We start from the raw sequence: 21,630 nt of genomic DNA on the forward strand, positions 1-21,630 counted from the left end.
TTTTTTTTTTCTGCCACTGGAAGTTCCACCCATAATCATATTCACAGTAGAGCCCCTGGGATTAAGGTGGATATTGTTCCGTTCTATTCTTATTGTCAGTAATGATTTTACAAGCCCAATGATGTAAACCTATTGTATTTTTTGTCAGATATTAAAAGGAGTAAATAATGGCGTGCTGGTCGCCGAGACATGCCTCATGTGCAGAGTCTGTTGTCCTCAAAGAGCCCATGGCTCCTTTTATGCATGTAATTCACCATTTTCCCTCTCCCCTAGTTTCCTTCATATCCTCTGTCCTATCACTCAAATTAAGGCATAAATGCCCAGAAATGAAAAAAATATATATTTAAGGGCCAAATATTGATGTTTGAAATACTAGTTACAAAAAAAAAGTCCATTAGTTGATCATTTTAATGTTTAATCTCTCTGGGAAAAAGAAACAAAATCCACTTGTTAGGTTTCTGGTTTCCCAATCCACCAGATTCCACAAAATTAAAGGCCTAATTTGTTCTCCATTTGCTCCTTTAAAACATTCTTCTTGATCTGAAAAACAAAAAGTAACCGTCATTTCATTTTCATCAATTAATCAACCTGACCATGGCATGTGGTAGACATATGTAATAATGTGGCATTAATGAACCTTTCCAGATGCTGTCAGAGGGTAGCTGTCCACAAAGAAAACATAGTGAGGGATCTTGAAGTGAGCAATCTAGGAGGGAAAACACACACACACACACACACAAAAAAAAAAAGATTTAAAAAAAACTGTGCAGACCTGATTCTGAGTGTTGAACCTTCAGTAGTGTCTATGAGCTCTCACCTGGCCTTTACAGAATGCTCTGATCTCCTCTGTTGTAGAAGTCTGGCCCTCCTTCAGCCTGATGCAGGCACACACCTGCTCACCCAGCCTTTCATCTTTCACTCCAACCACCTGCACAACACACACACAAATTAAACAGCAACAGTGTACATTTAGCTTTGTTGCTCTAAAAAATTAACAACTGTCCTATATTTTAAGAGACTAAAATCTGGCTTTGTTGTGAAAGTTTTTCGTGTAACGTTTATACTTTGCTGCCCTCTAGTGGTTTTCAGTCTCACCTGCACCTCCTGTACTTTTGGATGTGTAAACAGAAATTGTTCTATCTCAGCAGGATAGATGTTCTCCCCTCCTCGGATGATCATATCCTTCATACGACCCTCGATGCGACAGTATCCAAGATTATTCAGACTGGCTGTGTCTCTGTGGTGAAAAATCACACATGATATGATGTTATAGACAACCCTATCTTTTGCATATTTCATCTAAAAGAAAAGAGTGGCTTCCTCTGCATCCTGGCATTGAATACCTTCAGTGTCTTACCTGTTATAAAGTGGTGGTACATTTTTAAGCCCACTTTCAAAAAGTTCATACAGCTCTGGGCTTTCATTATCCAATTTCGAACTAGATGCAATGTTATGAAAAGCTGAATGAGGGAAGGCTAATATCTTCAGCTGGTACTTGCTGTCAAACTTATTTATCTGAATTTTTATGACATGGTTGCAATGGAGACTCAAAGCACCCTCATAATAATATGGACAGGACAGAGTGCATGCCAGTGTTTCCTTAAATATTTTAAAGGAACATTTCCCTTTATTAAATAGCCTTTATCCTGAATACTATAATTCTTGATTTTTATACTATATCTCAAACCATTATGCTGCTTAATAAAGTGGCTGGTAAAAATTTTTAATCAAACAGCCAAGTGGCAGGTGAAAAAGTTAGTTTCTAACCATGCATAAGATTTATTTCACATTTATTATGGAACAAAGTGTTTGGGAAGGGCACCTTTTTTTTTTTTAATTATCAGTCAGTGGTTGGATGAAACTTGGATCTGTCACAATCATTACAAGCCAATCAGAGTGACAAGAGTAGTTGGCATGGCCAGCTCGATTCGTAACATGAGTTTGACAGACAGATGGTGCTGTAGCTCACAAATGGTGGATAAATCCCATGCTGTGGTCAATTGGGACAAGTGCAAAAACATCTTCTCTGCCAAGAGAAGCTTTCACTGTGGCTCTTCGCGCTTGTGTTCATACATAAATATGTCCCAGTTCTGATGAAACTGCCACTATAATAAAGCTACATCTGAGCTAATCGCTACACTGGTGATAGCCATTGCAGTAGGCTTCCAGTACAACTAAACCCCACCTGTAGCTACTACTTCGTTCTCCTTAAAATGATACTGATTGGTCCATTTTCACACCTGGCACAATTGTTTTCGATTGGAGCTTTGCAAGATGGATTTGCCTAATGGCAGACATGGAATCTGGCCAATCCATCGGCTTTGCAAGGCTAGTGTACTGATGGACATGGTAAATAAAAATTATAATTTCATACAGACTATAAACTGGATATCCAATGACAACCAGAACCAGTGAGTAAAGGACATAAATTAAAAAATGTAAAACCTGCCCAACTTCTGGCATAGAACACCAGACTGTGATCATGATGTTTGGTGATGGCCATGTGTTAAGTTACCCTTTACTGATAACAGATGTTTTGTAACATTGGCAACATAACTGCATGCAATCTGTGTGGAGTCTGGCCAATCCATATGCTTTGCAGGGTTAGATTATTACTATGCTTTATTCAAACTAACAAAAAAAGTGATATTTTGAAAATACTTGTCGATTTTTCAAAAATCTGGGTAGGCATTGCCCCTGAAATTTTAGGGTATTTCAGCACTTCTTAAAACAGTCTCAGATCACATATGATGGTATTTATATAACACAGAGACATTGTATTAATCAACAATGATATCACACATTGTTTTTCAATGATACAGGCCTGTTTCTTACCCAGTCCTGTACCAGCGAGCCTGGCAGATGGCTTCATTGGTTTTGTCATTGTCATCCCAGTACCCTAGCATCACACAGCTTCCTCTGACCAGCAGCTCTCCTGAGGCCCCCAGAGGCACCGTCTGCCCAGTATTGGGGTCTACCACTTTAGCCTACAGTAAAGACACATAGGAGCAAACCTCAGTTTGGTTGAAGTGAAGTGTTGGCTAAAGGCTGTACTGATAAGGCATACCTCAGTGTGGGGCATGATGCATCCAACCGTATCTGTCTTCAGCTCCTCGTTGTCTTGTGGGAAACCCAGAAATGTGAGGGGACTATTTTCTGTGGTTCCATACCCTATCTATTAAAAATAATGAATAAAGGTCCTTAGATGCTGGACATTATTTTAAGAACCGTTTATTTTTAACAGCACTCACCACTATTTCTTTCATGTTCATGTCTGATCTCAGTTTTCGTACAATCTCAGCAGGACATGGAGAACCTGCCATGATACCTAAAACACAGGAACATGAGATAATAATGACTTAGAGTCACATCCAGATCAATTCATCATATCATTCATGTTTTCACTGTGAACTCTCTTACCAGATTCAACTGAAGACATATCATACTTGTGTAAAACTTGCTGGCTGAGCATGTCTGTGTACATTGTGGGAGTGCCGTAGATGAAATTGCACCTCAAGTGGAAATAAAGCATCAGTAGATATTAATCAGAGTGTCTGAAGTTTCATCGTTTTAAGATTATTTGCCTAACAAGAGAAGTGTTGTACTTTTCGCTCTGGATAGCTTCGAGGTTGGCTTTACTGTTGTACGCTGTTGAGGGGAAGACAAGGGTGATACCATGCACCGCCATGCACATCCCTCCTAGGACAGAGCCAAAGCAGTGGTACATGGGTACAGGTACGCATACTCGTACCTGAGGCTGATGGAAAGACAGAAAATAAGTTTATCTCTTACTGTTGGTATGGACATGAATTTGGAAGACATGTATGAACTTACTTTCCATCCATAACCCACTCGGTGGCCAATAAAGTAGGCATTATTGACGATGTTGTGGTGAGACAGAGCTGCTCCCTTTGGACTTCCTGTAGTGCCCTAGAAGTAGACATTACTTTGAATTATTTCTGTATTACACTATCAGTCCTGGTGAAAAAATAAGTGTGTCAGTGCCAAAAGTGCACACTTAGGCTTACCGATGTGAACTGTATGTTAATGGGTTCATCGAAAGACAGCTTGCTGTGCAGATCCATGAGCTCTTTGTGATGTTGGCTCTCCCCTGCCTGCATCACATCCTCTACATGGAACGTCCCTGGTTGTCTGCTGTCTGTCACAATCACCATACGCAAATCTGGAAGCCTGAGACCAGAGACAAGATGTATATGACATACATCCTTCAAGGAGATTTTGTCCTTGGGTGCCTTTTGTGTGTCAAAAGGGCCTGCTGCCTATTGAACCAGTTGTCTGTAAGTGTCTCAAGTTCATGTCTGAGGTCCTGGTGTAAAGCCCACACTAGAGGAGTGAAAAAGCTCAAACTTTTACTCTACTTGTAAATGTCAAAAAGGTTCTAATGCCTTAATGCCTCCAGTAGAAAACACACAACAACCAATGAGAGCAAGCAGACTAGGCATTACCAGCTGGATGTTACATATTTTACAGCTAACAAACCTAAATACAACTATACTTTATATCAGCCAGGAATAAAAGTAAAAAATGAAAACCTTGTTTAATGCACATTTAGCAGTTGATGGTCCCACTCCAAGCAGAGGACTACATAAAATCACAGAGTTGCTAAGGTGCATGGTGCATAAAAGTCGCCAATGCTCTGCTGATTATATGATGGCTAAGTTTTTTAACTTCCACTGGCATTAATGTAAGCACAAGTCTGGGTTTGGCAGATGCCTGGGTAACATTACCAGCCTGCAATGCAGTGCTAACCGTGAAGTTTGGTGGAGGGGGGTTGTTTTTCAGGCTTTGGGCTAGGCCCCTTATCTCCAGGGAAGGGTAGTCTAAATGCTTCAGCATATCAAGACATTTCGGACAATGCTATGCTTCCAACTTTGTGGGGAAGGCCCTTTTCTATTCCAACATGACTGTGGCCCAGTGCACAAAGCAAGGACTGTAAAGACATGGTTTAAAGAGTTCAGTGTGATAGAACTTGAGTGGCCCACACAGAGCCCTGACCTCAACCCCATCAAGCACCTTTTGGATGAACTGGAAAGGAGATTGGAAGCCAGGCCTTCTCGCCCAACATCAGTGCTTGACCTTATCAATGCTCTACAGAATGAATAGGCACAAATTCACCCAAAAACACTCCAAAATCTTGTGGAAAGCTTTCCAAGATGAGGAGGGCTAACTCAATATTTAATTATATGTATTCGAATACAATGATATTTCAGTCCGTGTTGGTGTAATGGGCATCCGGCCAAATACTTTTGTCCATACAGTGTATAACCATCTACCAGCCAGTGAGCAAATTAAATTCAATTCTGCCTATAGTGCTGTCTCCTCATCCCTGTTTCTTTAGGTCTCCAGTGGAACTGTGGACGTTTTTGTCCCCATTCACTTCTGTAATCAAAGCTAGAATTTGAATGCAATGATAACTGTGGGGGGATTTCTATTACATTTATTATTAAGAACCATTTCTTCCCTAATTGATTTTTTTTTCTTTAAACCACGTTGCAAACAAGCTTTTTAACTCAGCGGTAAAAGAAGGCATCTTAACATGTGCTTATTGGAGTCTCCTGAGCTTTTGAAACAGCCCCAAGTGGACAATCAAGGAACTGCAGGTTTTTTTAGCACTGCATTGGTACTTTGTTTATAATCTTCTACTACCACTTTGTCAAACTTACAATACTCAACTTCAAATCTGTAATACCTGGAGCTTTTGATCATGCCTGTTGACGTCTTATCCATCTCTGGACAGATCTCCCTCAGCATCTCACAGAAGTTTTGTGTTTTAAAGTGAGACGGGCAGACCACAGCTTTACACTGGACCTGTGAAAGATCTTCAGTTCTGTCAATGCTTATGCTCCTACAGGACTGCATGTAAGGACTATTTCACAGTGAAAACAGTTATTTTCTGGTTTCTGTTGTATGAACAATGTATTGTATGGTTGTGTAAGAAGATGATGCTCTACAAGAGTCGTACCTTTCTTAGTGTAAACTCCACCTCTTTCACCTGATAGGCCGGGTTCAAGGACACCTGCAAGTATCACAACAGTTTAAAGAAGAATGTCTTAATTCAGTGACCCCAGGGGTATTTTATCAAAGAGCCTTACTCCATAAAACATGTCACATTCAGTAAAACATGGCAGAACGTCATATCACATCTTACTCTATACCTTGTAAGAGATAAGGATAACAGAGTCAACATGCAACAACAGTCAAAAAAAGAAGCTCACCAGGGGCCTCTGAATGGGTTCAATGTGCAGCTAACTGACCCTTGACAGCGGAGTATTTGGTAACACAGTAGAAAAGCTTATGTCATCCAGTCAACCAGCTGAAGGACTGTCAGGCAAATCCCAAGGCTACACAGTGAATTTAAAGGGATAAACTGGTGGTTCAACTGGTGGGTCATGGAGCTGTTTTCAGTGGGTCATGAATGTGTGCTTGAAAAAAGGGGATGAGGGCAGCAACAAGAGGCTGGTGCAGTTATGGTGGAAGACATTAGCTATGCTGCTAAAGCACCAGTTTTATCAGAACTTGAAGACATTTCTTCATTAAAAGAAGAACAAAGAACAGCAGTGAGTTGTTTTCTTTTCAAAAATGACAAAAGTCGTGTAATGGCATGTCTGCCGTCGCCGTGGTTCAGGTTATGCAGTTCTCTATGAAGTTTACTCCTCAGTAGCGGCTATGTAACATGTTTTGTTGCTCTGATTGGCCCATAAAGATGTGACAGAATGTTCAGTCAATCGACCTCTGAGTTTTTTTTCAAAGCCTCTGCCTTTTCCCAAATGCTGTCTATGAGCGGTTTTCCAGATGGTTGTGTGAAACAAATCCATCTGATGTGTCAGGTTGTAGGGAGAGGACAATTGGTCCTTTTTAAGCCAGAAAATTTTGGAACATATTTTGAGAATAGTTTTATTTTAAAAAATTTAAAAAAGCTTGTGAACAGCCAAAACAGCTAAGCTATCATCAGAGATTAACATTGCAAATGTATGGACTTCCCAATTAACTCACCTCTGTAACCATATCTAAGTGGAAACAAACCACTGACTTTTAAAACAGAATGGATATGTCACAGCTATCACAGATATGTTTGCAAAGAGACAATAACACATACTTTAGATGTAAATGATTTCAACTTGGTTAATCAGTTTGTCTATAAACTTTCACCTGTTCAGTCTCTACACTGCCCCTGCTTAATACATTTATACTGCATCTTGCATTGCTTTGTGTTGACTTTAGGAGGCGTGCAGAGCCAATAAATCAAAATGACACATAGGCTCTCCAGCCAAAGGAAGCAATGATGGGTCTGAAGGATAGACCAGTTGAGAACCACTGGTTTACACAACTCCCACACTTACCAGTATAATTCCAGCTTTTGCTGAAGCAAACTGGAAAAGTATCCACTCATATGAATTGGGTCCCCAGACTCCCAGTCTGTCGCCTCGTTGCATGCCCAGAGCAAGAAGACCTGCAGCCATCTTGTCAACCTGCAACAATAAATCTCAAAATTGGTCCCACAAATCATATGAAAGGGTTGATCACTCAAATAGGAATGCATCATTGATTTGTCATTTTTAATGTTTTGGGCTCAATTTGTGCAGATGACTTAAAATGCAGAAGCAGAGGGCAGAAAGACTTACATCTTGCTGAAACTGAGAAAAGGTTTTCCGAATGCCATCCTGCAGGAAGACCACAGCCTCACGGTCAGGCCAGCGTTGGACAGCACTGTCCAGGCTCTGGCCTACAGTCAAAGAGAGCATTGAGGCAGACGAGGTGCCATGGACGTAGCTGGTAGTCAAAGATGGTATGTGAGGAGGACTGTCTACATGTAGAGACCTGAAAAACAAGATACAGGATAAACAAGTCTCTCGACTTTCACTGACAATCCTCATCAGTTCTTAGATGGCACAAGGAGGTAAACGTCCAGACTGAAACTAACACACAGGAGAAATAGAGAACATTCCTTCTTACAAGGAACAAACGGGAATTTCATACAGACTAAAATCTAAGAGTGCAACATATTGCAACATTGTCTGCAAAGTTCGATTAATGAGGAGTGAGCCATCTCATCTCCTTACAATCTTTGACATTTACAATCTGACATTACCAGACTACACATAAGAACAAATTATCCAACCTACATTTTCACTGGTTTTATAGCTTGAATTTAGATTCCTCATGGCATGTAACTTCAATAACAGCTATCAAGTGAATGCAAGGGGAAAATTTCATCGGACTAGTCGAAAATGGCAATCACAAGTTTTGGTTAACTGATTCAATCACCTCTTTGCATGCTAATTAGTTTGAATCTCAGTCAGCCACAATATTGTATCAAACCAACAAAGGCAACGTGAGGTCTGATCTGAGGTCGAGTCAGGTCTCAGGCCATGTGACTGCTTAGACAGGACAGTATGAAATTTGAAAAGTTTTTCCCATTCTTTGAACTAATATGTGTATTATTAAAGTGAAATGCTAAAATGTTAAAATAAGGAGGAATAACTGCAAGGTTGACACTGATTTGTCTTTCCAGGTTAGGCTACAGATCACAACAGGATAATTTATTTTCTCAATCATTGACCACTCTCACTCTTAAATGTTCCACTGCGATCTTTGCCACCAGCTTTAACAGCAATGCTATTTTTATCTTTACCCCACATTTAAAGCACCCCCTGCACTAAAATGACAGTTTGTTTAACTTTGATCCTAACCCTGAAATAGAAAAACATTTACTTACCTGCACCACTGCAGCAAACTTGTGTTGCATAATTTCAGACTCTTGTTGTGTTTAAATGCATGCACAGGTCTGAAACTGTGAGCACAGGACCGCAGCAGTAAGGGAGACTTCAACACTGTCATTCTTCTCTAGTTAACCACAGTCAGTCTGTGATATAAGTATGTACTTGTTTGACTGGGTGAAGGTGGATCTTCAACCGACTGGTTCCCACCTGCATGTACCTGCTTTACTTCAGTTGCTTTTTATCACCGCAGGGTTAACGTTTAACCACAACTCTTCCTTATTGGTTAAGAGGTCAGGGTATCTTTTGCCATTTGGCCTTCTCAAACACATGTCAAGAAAATATTAACCATCAATAAGCATTAATAATGAACCAAGTCTGACAATGGCTTAAGTAATCAGGAGTTGAAATGTTTCACACACTTTGTTACCACATCATTAGTTGAAAAAAAACATATGAACAGCACATATCAGAGGAAGGCAACAAGAGAATTTGTGATTCACTGAAGGTTCTTGAGAAAACAGGGCCTTCATAATGCTTAAATGGAAGACATAAGGCACAACCAGGACTTTTCCAAGTGCTTGTCATCAAACTGAGCAATCAAATGTGGCAGCCCTCCACCAATCTGGCTTTATGACAGAGTGGCTAGATGTAAATCTCTCCTCAGTGCAAAATGTAAAACTCAACAATGGCATGTTAGGGCAACTTTAATAATAATAATAATAATAATTATTATTATTATTATAATAACAATAATAATAATTTTTTTTTGGGGGGGGGGGGGGGGTCACTGCACAGGACTGTTGTACCTTCGATCTTCATTTCTTTGGGTGGATGGAAAAGTCTTTCTCAGTGATTAAAATCCCCATGATCCTCTGCTCCAGTTCTTCAGAGTTGCTGTCCTGCATATATGCCAAAAAATAAGAATTTAAGCTTTTATGGACAAAATCTTTAAATTGTTGTCAGCTAAAACTACACTAAAACTATAAAGTAAAAATGTGGCTAAAACTGAAAGGCATTTTTGTCAAAAGATCAAAAATAGTTAGCTACATATAACTTCTTTGCTCCAAGGTTGAAATGGAGTTTCCAGAGTGGAGACTCACTCACCACACACTACAAGAACCAAACAGTTTCAGAATTCCTTTAGATTTTAAAAAACTTCACTGTGTGCCAGGCAGAAGGCAATCATACAACACAGAGTGTTATACGATGAATGAACACTAGAGAGCAGCACTGGATTAAAGTAAGAGAAACAAGTGGGAACTCAATTGCTATGAAGTAATTCACACCAGCACTAAGCCTGGGGTTCTGTTACAATCATGCTTTTCACTTTGGAAGGTTCCAAACAGAGGTAAGTGACCCGGAAGCATCTGAGTGTCGGCCATGATAACACCAGTTCAAATTCTCCAGAAGGTCAGGTAAGGGGTCTCATTGCCTCCTTTTTGATCTCCATTGGTACAGGATACACCGGACCTTCCTTTACCTACGAGAAAATAGATGATCCACAATACTACTTCATTTAAAGTGACGCCCCTTTTGATTGTTCAGTCTTTGACTGTAATCACTGCCATTTTTTAGGGGGATTTCTGCTGTTTGAATGACTTTTTATCATGGCTAATGCATGAATTAAGCTATCTTGTCCTGGAAAGTTCAAAATGATGAGATATATAAATTGAAGTTTAAGTCCGTTAAAGGTGCTTCAGATAACAACAAGCTGAGAGATGACAGAACCAGTGTAGACTTTAAAAATATTATATCTTAGAAACAAGAGGGGGAAAACCCCACTTTAACTAGTATTACATTTATGCAGTATAGTTTTGCTACACAAAAACAGTACAAAAAAAAATCTGAAAAAAAAAAAAATCATCAAATTGTAGGTTTCCTTATAGAGACGGTTCAAATTAAGATATATGACCTGCCAGGTGTTGTCAGATGTTGCTCGTCATGAAGAGACATTCATAAAAACTTTAAGCTCACATTATTTTAATGTTTTAGTTGCATTATTAAACAAAGCAGAGAATGCACTGGGCAGTAGATGCACACTTTGTAGTCCCTCAGTGGTAAACTATACTTATATACAGCAGATCCATGCCTCATCCGTAACATTCGATTAGTTTAAGAGCAGTCAAATTCCTTTATCTTTGTGATTCTCTTTTCCGGTCTTTACCTTCACCTTTCTTGGACACTATGAGATGGGTTACTGAGGTCAAGGAAAAGTGCAGAGGGAAGGACTTGAAAGGTAATTTTCTGGACTTTCCAAACAGACCCCTGTTGAAACAGGAGTGTGTTCTCATGTTTCAATTTCTCCCTCTCATCTGCAGGATGCACCTGCATGCATCCTAATTTCATGCAAATTAGGTGGTTTACAGCAGCTCTCTGAAGAAACCACACTTGAATGGATGATTGCAGATTTTTTATTTGATATCCAGACACTGATATCAAGATTCTGAGATTTATTTTAAGTAAAACTCATTAATAAAACAGAGCACTGGATACAAGTCATAATTCCAACTTAGGACATCTAAAGAAGAAACCTGACCTACATTTAGCCTAATTTGATTCTCTTCTGTGTGACAGCTGTAGTAACAAACCAAAGGTGTGTGAAAAAGACACCAAAATAAGACCAAATACAGTGTCAGGGACAAACACGAGGTCTAGACAACACTTGGGTCAGGAAAGATCCCTACGCCAGTGTGTTGACAAAAAATTATAGGATCAAGGAAAGCAGATGTCCATCCACCCATTTTCTTCCACTTACCCAAGGCCAGGCTGTGGTGGCAGCAGGCTAAGAAAGTTTGCCCAGAACGTGACATTTTCCAGCCGTTCCTGTGGAATTCCAAGGCGTCTCCAGGCCAGATGACATATATATTCCTTTCAGCGAGTCAAGTCTACCCTAAGGTCTCCTCCTAGTTGGAGGACTTCCACAGGGAGGCGACAAGGAGGCATCCCAGTCAGATGCCTGAACCACCTCAACTGGCTCTAATTTGAGCTCCCGCTGGATGTCCCAGCTCCTCACCCTATCTCTGACCTCAAATTTCCACAAACAGCAGTTGTGCCATGATCCGCTGGCAAGAGTACTCTGAAGCAAACTGCTCCCTCTTCAGTCTGGCCATCCTTGAAAAGTGAATTTACTCCAATGGAAATGCGTGTTAACTTGGCACGAATTCGCCTCTTTCGTGCTAATTACATTTGTGCACTGCCTGAGGCAAATGTCTTTTGATAAAAATACTTTTAAATTTTAGTCAAATTTTAGTCTCTTTTATTCTTCCTAGCTTTAGTGTAGTTATAGTTAGACAAAAACTCAAAGATTGTCTCCATAGAAAATTTTATTTTAGCCAATATATTGATGCATTTTAATTAAGAAATTCACAAATTTTACTCTTATAAAACACACTTTAGTTTCAGGGATGATGAGGAATGAGGAAAAGAACTTAAGTTGACATATTCCTGTTTGTCCAGCCCACACTTTAACCAGCTCATTTATATGTAAAGCCAATATTTACAGCTGATATAGGCAGATTTTAAAGCCAAAATATCAGCAGAAATATTCATATATTATGTATTCCTCAGTCTGGACACAGTCATACTCTCTGTTGTCCATAATAAATATTTTCTTGAAATCCACTCATTTTATCTGTTGTTTCCATGATAATCCACAGGAAATGCAATTTGACCTACTTGAGTGAAGTTTTGTGCAACATACAAAAACTACAAATACCAATTTAATGTGATGATAATAAAACATGTTTTTTGTAACTGCCTAAAATATGAAATAACTTGTAATTACAATTAAAGTGCAAAAAAACAACCTGACAAGGCCATTTTTGATCCACGTACATATCTAAAGGACAGACTGGTTCTGTAGCTCATGAAACAGATTTAAAGGGATATTTCAGTATTCTTTTAAGTTGAGCTATATGAGGTAATGTGCAGTAGTAGTGGTGCTGGCCTCCAGTAATTTCAGTGAGCATTGCTCCTTTCAGGACTCACTGGTTGTTCCAGCAAGAAAACTAGACTATACAGTGTAACAGATGGGTCCAGTTTCTTCCTGGAATTCAGAGAGTTTTTGGTTTAAAAAAAAAAAAGGGTCACAAAACAATGTTGGCTCAAACGCAGGCACTATTAAACATTTTTGAAGTATTTTATTTAATCCACAGAAAGCCTCTGTATTTTTGTCACTATTTTGCAATGCATGAGCACCTAATCAGTAGACAAAGCCTGCATTGCAAAATAGTGACAATAACACAGAGGCTTCCAGGTTAATAAATAAAATGCTCCAGAAGTTTTTAATAGTATGTATAATTGAACCAACCTTGTTTTGTATCCCATTTTGTCCAAAAAATCTCTAAATTACCCGTATGTTACGCTGCAGAGCTTAGCTTCATGGCTGCATCATTACCTCATTTTAAACCTTCAGTCAACCTTGGGTTGGTGGAGTGGGTTAGGGACATATTTCCTTTTATCTCCTTTAATTTATCTGTTTGTAAAGCACACCGTGCTACATGGTCTTGAATGAAAAGTGCTTTATAAATAAGGTTTTTTGTTTCATTGCTTGATTGATGGCTGGTACAACCAGTAAGTCCTTCTTAAAGAAGCAAAGCTCACTGAACTCGTTGGAGGCTAATGTCACCTCTACAAGGAATTTCATACGGCCCAACTTAATACTGAAATATCCCTTTAACTTGATTTAGTGCGTAAAATAATAATTAAGTTAGTCTTCTTATTTCTTAATCTAATGTTCAGACTTTGCTTAAGGAAAGAAAATTAGTTCCCACACAAACATGAATTTATATCAAACACCATTTTCAGACTAAAGATTACAAAAAAGATTTTACAAACATCAACAGACCTATATAGACAACAGGAACACTGACATGATAAACTGGCCTAAACAGACCTCAATTCTGTTAGTTATTTACATATAAAAAAAAATGTGCGTGTGTACACTCCTCAGTGTCTTCATAAGCTTCTGTGTCTCTCCTGCTCTCACCCCAACCCTGCTCATCTCAGCTGGACAGTCAGGGACGTTTACAGCACACACTGACAACATGCTGTGGACTCTGCTCACTCTCATCGCTGCTCTGACATGTAAGAGATTCTTCTTTCAACAAAAGAAATTAATTTCACAGACCTTTCACTTGTCTTTTTTCTGTTTCCTACAGATGTTGATGCAGCCATAACGCTGACCCAGACGCCGGCAGTCCTCACAGTCGCTCCAGGAGAGGAGGCCGTTCTCAAATGCAACATTGAGAGAGATTACGGAAATTTTGTCAGCTGGTTTAAGCAGACTGACGGTGAGGATCGTCAGTATGTTCTGAGATATTACTACGGCCATAATCACCCTGACTTTGGAACAGGGTTCTCCTCAGACCGATTCCACTCCAAATGCACATCAAAGCTAGATTATCAGTTCATCATAAAGAGAGCGGAGATAGGAGACTCTGCGGTGTATCTCTGTAAGGCATGGGATACCTCTAGTGAAGCGTGGGTATCACAGTGATTCACACTGTAACAAAAACCTCCTCACTAGCTACTTCTGCTTTCTGAGTCTCTCACACATCTACTGTTGCTCTCTGCTCAAGACTATGACGAACCAGCCAGCGTGCTCTTGTCTGACTGCAACAGTCATGTCATCCTAATTTCTCTCAAACTTAGTACTACACTACTTCTTAACTCATTCAGTACATCTGCCTAAGAGATTTGTTAACTAAATAATCAAAAGCAAATGGACCGTTTTACAAATAAGCAATAGCACTCTTTCATTTTTATGGGTGCTGTTTTTCTGCAGTTAAAGTTCATGTCAGTTCTTCAGACAGTACTATAAACCAAAAAGAAACAAACTGTTTTAAATTAAAAAAAAAAAAGACTTTTAATGTACTTTTGCAGTAACTGTCCCAAATTTCTGCATGGTAACTTCAATAAGGTGAAACCAGTGAGCAGTAGGTGTGTCGTGAATTTCGGATGTAGAACATATTTTGCTCTGTTTATTTCATATGAGTTTTTCAATAACGGCAACCCTAAGAATGTTTTTTTTTTCTTTACTATGAGTCCCATGCTAATCTTACTAAATTCTGAAGCTCCTGTGTAAGTCATTGTTTTGTCAAAGTTTAAATGAAAGTATTCTGTATGTGTACTTTATGACTGCTATCACAGCTTTGCTGCCATCTTGAGTCTGTGCCATCAGTATTGAGGTTCGAGTGTGTAAAAAGTCATGTTTTTTTCTTCTTCCTTTTTCTAAAAGCAGCACTAGTTGGAAGCTGGTGTTAGTGGTGTAGGGGTTTTAGACCGGAACTTGACTGCTGATCATATGGAAGCAGAGGCTGAGAGAAATGAAGCTATAATGTCTTCCCCAAACCGTTAGGAGGGAGCTGGCCAGCTGCAGCTTGTTGCACATATGTGCATGTTGGTGGGTGGCCTCCAGACAGAAAGGGGAAGAGGCCCCCTGCTACAAGCCACACAGATTCGTTGTCAGGACATGGTTTCAGAAGCTGATATTAATAGTTTTTTGTTAATGTTGACTGAGAGAGAGATACAGTGAGGCCAAGGTCTGTGGCTAATCCAGCTGTTAGTGTTTGAATAGGCCTTAAAGACAAGGAAAGTTAATGTGTCCAGTGTGTTTCTTTATATTCAAACAATTGTAACTGGCAGGTTCTGTTGTAAAGGAGACATTGAAATGGGAAAGGCTTAACCTGACACATCAGATGGATGTGTTTCACACATCCATCTGGAAAACTGCTCATAGACCACGTTTGGGAAAGGGCAGAGGCTTTGAAAAAAATTTAGAAGGTGATTGGATGACCTTCTGTCTGTCACATCTTTATAAACCAATCAGAGCAACAAAACATATGACGTAGCCGCTACCGAGGAGTAAACCTCCATAGAGAATTGCATAACGTGAACCATGGCGACTGTAGACATGTCAATACACGACTTTTGTCGTTTTTGAAAGGAAAACAACTCACTGCTGTTTTTTGTTCTTCTTTTAACAAAGAAATGTTGTCAAGTTCTGATAAAAGTGGCGCTTCAGCAGCATCCACCTAATGTCTTCCGCCATAACTGCACTGACCTCTTCTCGCTGCTTGCTTGCTTGTGTCGCGACTCTGCCGCCCTGGAAAGCACTGCCCCTTTGACGCCGATTGGTCCTGTCACTTTCAAACCGGGCCCAAACGCTTCAGATGGGGGCTTTGCAAGATGGATTCACCAGTGAGAAACAAGGAAACGGGCACATCCATCTGCTTTGCAAGGTTAGGAAAGGCTTTTAAACGTCTCACAAGGATGATCTGCAGGTATCTAATACTGTCCTTCCAAGCTTGATAAACTTTCTGTGAATAAAATGTGCACTACACAGATTACTGAGAGGATATTGGAGGAATATTTACTTACAAATAAAATCCAGTGAGTAGCAAACATGACTGGTTGATCCTGTTCCTGTTCTTGGTTGCTTCCACAGTTGCCAGGTCTGTTTGACAAAACCAGCCAAATGGTCAATCAAAACTAGTCCAAAACTGAAATTTAAAATAAGCCAGCAAACCCTCGGCCACACCACATACAGTATATTGCTTTCTGCGCACACAGTCATGCTTCTCTGTGTGTGGCGTGTATGTCAGAGGGCCACGTTTCATGTTTTCCTGCTTCTTTGCTGGTGGATTTAGTTGTATTTTAGTGTAAATAAATTCATTGGACCTGCTATGGATGTTAGATACTCATACATAAAAAAAATGGGTCCGCTCAACCAGCGGACAAAAAAATTGACCTGCAGTAGTACGTAAAAAGTAGGCCAAGTCCGTGTGAAAAATGCAGACTTGGCAATCCTGGTTGCTTCATCTTCAAATCTCAGAGCAGAAATACGTTTCTCGAAAAAGCTTCGTACGCGGGCACAGATTAATCACAGATAGTAACCTGCAACCTAAACAATGTCTTATACAGTGCCTATAAAAAGTTTTCCCCCTGTCTGGATGTTTTACCCCTTTATTGATTTTGTAAGTCAATTGTGTTTATGATAAGTCAGTGTAATACAGCTTTTTAGAAAAATAAAAAATCTTTTAGTATTTTTTTTTTTTTACAAGAAACCTCTTTAATGTCAAAGTGAAATCAGATTTCTAAAGAGTAATGTCAATTAAATAAAATCATGCTGTCAAATAAGTGACTGCACAAATATTCACCCCCCCCCTCCTTTAAAATGACTCACATAGAGTCCTCAATTGGTTGTCTCACAATTAATGAAAAGAATTCCAAGGCACTTGAATATTCCTTGGAGTTCAGTTAGATCCATCACCAAGAAATGAAAGCTATATGGCACATGAATGATTCTACCTAAATCAGGTGTGTCCAAACTATGGTCTGGGGGCCAAATGTGACCTGCCGCCCATTTTTGATTGCCCCCCCCAACTTTCTTTGAATGAAATAAAACATGGCCCTCAATAGAGCATGCAGCTTGTGCTAGACTGTATTACTCATCTTAGTTTCAGCACAAGGTGGTGCTACCATACTAATACTGTAAACAAACATTTTGACAACAAGTTTGAATGCTGTTTTTTAAGGACTAAATTGAGACGCTATGAATATTAAGCATACTGGCAACCAAAATAATAAAGATATATTGATTTATAATGCCCTTATGGATTACAGCACTAAATAGCAGCACCAATGATGTTCCAGGCAGAGCCCGTGGTAGCCAGAGCATACCCAATCACTTTAATATCAAGGTGAGGCATATGAAAGTGGCTCACCTTCCTTATATATTTCTATATGTTGCCCCGAATGGAAAAAAGTTTGGACACCCCTGACCTAAATCATGCTGTTCTCACAAACTGAGTGACCATGCAATACACCAAAACACTGTCAATCACCACAAATACACCATCCCCACTGTGAAGCACAGCGGTGGCAGCATCATGCTGTGGGATGCTTCTCATCTGCCAGCCCTAGAAGGCTTGTAAAGGTGGGTAAAATGATTGAATATAGGAAAACCTTTAGGACAATGCTATTCAGTCTGCAAGAGAACTATGATTAGGAGAGGATTTATTTTTGAAAAGACAATGACCCAAAGCATACAGCAAGAACTACACAGAAATGGTTTAAACACAACAAGGTGGCCGAGTCAAAGCTCAGACCTCTATCCAAAAGATAACTTGTGGCTGGATTTGAAAAGGGCTGTTCATGCCTGAGCATCCCTGTGCAACCTGACAGAGCTTAACCAGTTTTGGAAGAAGAATTGAATATAATTTCAGTCTTTAGATGCGCAAGCCTGATTGAGACCTATCCATACAATACTTAGTGTTGCGATTGCAGCCAAAGGTGTATCTGCTAAATACTGAATATTTTTGCACTCACTTATTTTGCATTAAATAGTTTCTATTTAATTGACATAGCTTTGAGATATGTCTTCACTTTGACTCTAAAAAGAGTAACAACATCAACAAGAGTAAGAAAAAGAGTAAAGCATTCAAGGGGTATTATACATTTTATAGGCACTGCATGTAAACAGTTCAATGTAATATAACTGTAAACTGTATTAACTGTAGACTGTGCAAAAAATAAACCTTAAAATTCTGGCTTCAATTTAATGCAGTTGCAAAGAGAAACTCACTGCACTGTGAGCAGACTAGTGAAAGAATTAGATGTTGACAGTGAAAGTTTGTCCAACAGGATGTTTCAGTTCCACTCCCCTCGCTTGTGAGAGTCAGGAGGTTTTTGTACAGCCATGAGCACAAACTGAATCACTGTGGTATTCGGAGCAGGCTCCAAGCTGATTGTGACGAGTAAGTAATTTAAAACTCATCATTCAAAAAACTGTTAATCCATGCATGTGAAATGTTTGATTCTAAGTATTAACTTATGTGGTGAATGTAAAAGCGTTTTAAGTGCAGAATAGTTTCTTGTTGTTTTAAGAAAAAATATCAGATTACAGTTAAAGGCAAAAATTGTGTGGGTACTCAATATTACAGATTTAAGTGAATTATTGATTAATTATACATAAAAAAACAAAACAGCTTCTACAAGTGCTTTATAATGCTCATGTATGTATGAAATCTTTTGAAACCCTGTTTAATTTCATTCACCTTCATCTTCTAAATCATAATCTTGGATCTGCAGACAACTTGAGATAAAATCAATGTTGACATGGATAAACATCACACACATTTAATTATATTTCTCCATCTAACTAAAATCTTAGGGATGCACCATGTTAGAGAACTACCAATATTTCCATGTGCCGATATTTACTTTTTTTCGCTGATACAAATATTAATACTGATAAATAAATGTTTGAATTTTAAGAGGTTAAGGATTAACAAAGACGCTTCAGTCTATAAAATACATGTTTACGATTAAGGGATAAGTTTGAGAAATAAAAGACTTCAACTGACGTGCATCTGTTGGTCTTGCTTAACCCCTTTTTTGTTTTTTATGCATACTGTCGATATTTAAAGCTAATATTTTGGCTTTGGACCAAAACCTAGTGTCTGCATTTGCCATGATTTAAAATAGATAAATAAATCAACCCTATTGATCATCCGATACATTTATTGTTGGGTTTTAAGAAATTTTAAAGCAATAAAAAGTGTGGAAAAGATACAACCAGTCAGTGTTAGATTATTTAAAATATTTAATAATTTAATAATTACATTTAATAATGACAAAAATCAGTTATCTGAAAAATTTGCTCCTGTGATCCTTTGAAATTTTTCACAAGCCTCTGAAACACTGAGATAGATATATGTTGAAAAGAAAAGATGGCACAGGTGGAAGCAGACAGGCACAGGAGGAGGAAAGACCAGGAGCCCACTGCTATCTGACATTAGGGCTGTCAAGAATAATCGCATTGATAGTGATTAACTACAATCTACATTTAGTGTGCTAATATGTTCTCATCGTGATCAAGTGCTTGCAGCCTCAGTGATGTAAAACAAGAACATGACTCCTTAATGTCTCATTTTACTTTAAAATACTCAGAAAGCTCAATCGACAAGTCAAGAGTCACCTGAACCATGTGTTATAAAGCATACTGTTCACTTATTCCCCTTTGGATGCATAAGAAGTTCCTTTTTGCATGGTTAAGTCTTTAATCTACTTATAAAAGCAGGTCTGTGTCTCATCTGTAAGTCAGTTAGCATGAGTTTAAGACAGTAGAAAGATCCAGAAATGACACAGTTACAGTTCCACTAAATGAAAAATTGTGGAATTTTGCGGTCCAGCCTGTAATGTTGGCCGTGTTGTAAATACTGTGTTACTTCGTCTAAATGATCTGATCTTTGTTGTTGTGTGTTGCTGTCCTTTCAGACTCCACCCTCCCTCCTCATGTCCTCACAGTCCTCCCTCCATCCAGCGCTAACCTCTGTTCCGACAAAGCCTTCCTGGCCTGTTTGTCCACTCAGTCTGTGCCGTTTGGGGACGTTAGCTGGTTTGCTGCTGGGAGTCCAGTGGATAGTGGGATCTTTACCAGCATGGCTGTTCAGCAACCAGACCAGACTTTCCAAATCAGCAGCTACCTGGCCATCAGCATGTCGGACTGGAACATGGACAAGGTTTACACGTGTCGAGTGTCTGTGGGCACCCAGACCTCGGAGAAAACCATCAACAAGTCCCAGTGTCCCACTCAAGAGTAGTAGAGGAGCAGAGGGAGCGTTTCTAATCTGCTTCTTTCTGCTGTTTGCTCGTTACAAGGTTCACATGCTGCTAAAGATGAGTCTGCATGCTTGGAATAAATGTTGTGACGGTTAGGTGGAGGTGTTGGATCAGCTTTGCAAATGCTGCTCTTCTCATGCAAAAATATAAAAAAAATAAAATATAAACCTTGAAAACTATTTGTATTTATTTATAGTATAAATACTATCATATTGTAATTTTTAATTGTATATTTTTCTATATCATATGTTGTTTATTACAGTCATCACTGATCTAGAGTATGTTGTCACTCATACTAAATGTATTTATTTACATCTTACTGTAATATATTAAGTCAAAGTAATTTGCAATTTACAAAAAGGCTCAAAAGAGCCAGTCAATTTTTTTTTCTTTGAAATGAAACTGAGTTTTTTATCTTCATCAATGAAACATCAACTCTCTACTCCTTCCCAGGATGCACCTGCACACCTCGTCTCCTTACATATGACTGCATGTAAAAGAAGAGGTCAAAGGTCAGCTTAATGGAAAACTCATAGTTTTTAGTTATTTAACCCATTTATCTTGTCTCACAACGTTTATGTGCAATTAAATGAATCAGTAGTAGTTTGGGTCAATTTTCTGACTGACACGGGAAATGACAGAAAAAGTGAATAAGGAAGGACAAATAAAGAAGAAAGAGAAAAATAATAAAATAAAAAAGAAAACCCATCACCCACCCAACACAGTCTGTCCATGCACCCTTACATATTTAACACACTGAGCACTTAATAACAAGGACACATTTGTCCCTAACTTAACTTTTTATCAGTTAGTTAACCCATCAGTTACTACTTCGGTATTTTCATTTTTCCATTTTTTCAGAAGTGTTGCTGCAGTAACAAGGCCACCAGGCAGTAAACCAAAACCAAAATGTGTTTTAGCTAGATCTACTTTAGTGACACCTAGTGGTTTAAATATATATAACATGTTGTTACTTTAGTCTCGTTAGAAAGTGGACACATTTAAAAATATAACGAATAATTTCATGGTAAAATAAAATGTAGCTGTTTAACCTTGCTTTATCACCTGACAGAAAAGTGTAAAAATGTGATATGTGATATCTCTGTAAACTTAATGAAGTAAATATTTGAAATTCCGCAACCTGAAACACTGGTTGCACCACCAGACATTTACAACTAATTTCAAATTGACCTGGCAAATCCTCTTTTACACATGTTGTTACTTTAGTTCTTGTTATGAAGTGTGCACATATATTTTACAATAA

General features: G+C 38.8%; 2 protein-coding genes across 4 annotated transcripts; one reads left to right on the forward strand and one right to left on the reverse strand.

Annotated features, from left to right (window-relative positions):
- Window positions 1-437: 437 nt before the first annotated feature.
- Window positions 438-13,994, reverse strand: LOC121529229 (medium-chain acyl-CoA ligase ACSF2, mitochondrial-like). 3 transcript variants are annotated; one of them, XM_041816999.1, is made up of 17 exons: window positions 13,870-13,994; window positions 9,548-9,640; window positions 7,644-7,839; window positions 7,362-7,490; window positions 5,984-6,037; window positions 5,711-5,829; window positions 4,029-4,191; window positions 3,835-3,930; window positions 3,606-3,757; window positions 3,421-3,512; window positions 3,252-3,328; window positions 3,068-3,175; window positions 2,836-2,987; window positions 1,096-1,237; window positions 818-928; window positions 638-706; window positions 438-540 (listed from the first exon to the last, which is right to left on the reverse strand). In XM_041816999.1, exons 3-17 carry the CDS (start codon window positions 7,761-7,763, stop codon window positions 490-492), a joined length of 1,635 nt encoding a protein of 544 aa, XP_041672933.1. In that variant the 5' UTR covers window positions 7,764-7,839; window positions 9,548-9,640; window positions 13,870-13,994; the 3' UTR covers window positions 438-489. The 3 variants fall into 3 exon arrangements, with proteins under 3 accessions (XP_041672933.1, XP_041672931.1, XP_041672930.1); XM_041816997.1 differs by lacking the exon at window positions 13,870-13,994 and having other exon boundaries at window positions 9,548-10,436; XM_041816996.1 differs by lacking the exons at window positions 9,548-9,640; window positions 13,870-13,994 and adding an exon at window positions 8,738-9,229.
- On the forward strand, window positions 13,586-20,496 carry LOC121529610 (immunoglobulin lambda-1 light chain-like). The gene is made up of 4 exons (XM_041817552.1): window positions 13,586-13,826; window positions 13,901-14,226; window positions 18,460-18,499; window positions 20,022-20,496. The coding sequence occupies exons 1-4, from the start codon at window positions 13,670-13,672 to the stop codon at window positions 20,345-20,347; spliced, it is 849 nt and encodes a 282-aa protein (XP_041673486.1). The 5' UTR covers window positions 13,586-13,669; the 3' UTR covers window positions 20,348-20,496.
- The last annotated feature ends 1,134 nt before the right edge of the window (window positions 20,497-21,630 follow it).

Source organism: Cheilinus undulatus, linkage group 21, assembly GCF_018320785.1.
Source record: "Cheilinus undulatus linkage group 21, ASM1832078v1, whole genome shotgun sequence".
In the NCBI taxonomy this organism is placed as follows: Eukaryota; Metazoa; Chordata; class Actinopteri; order Labriformes; family Labridae; genus Cheilinus; species Cheilinus undulatus.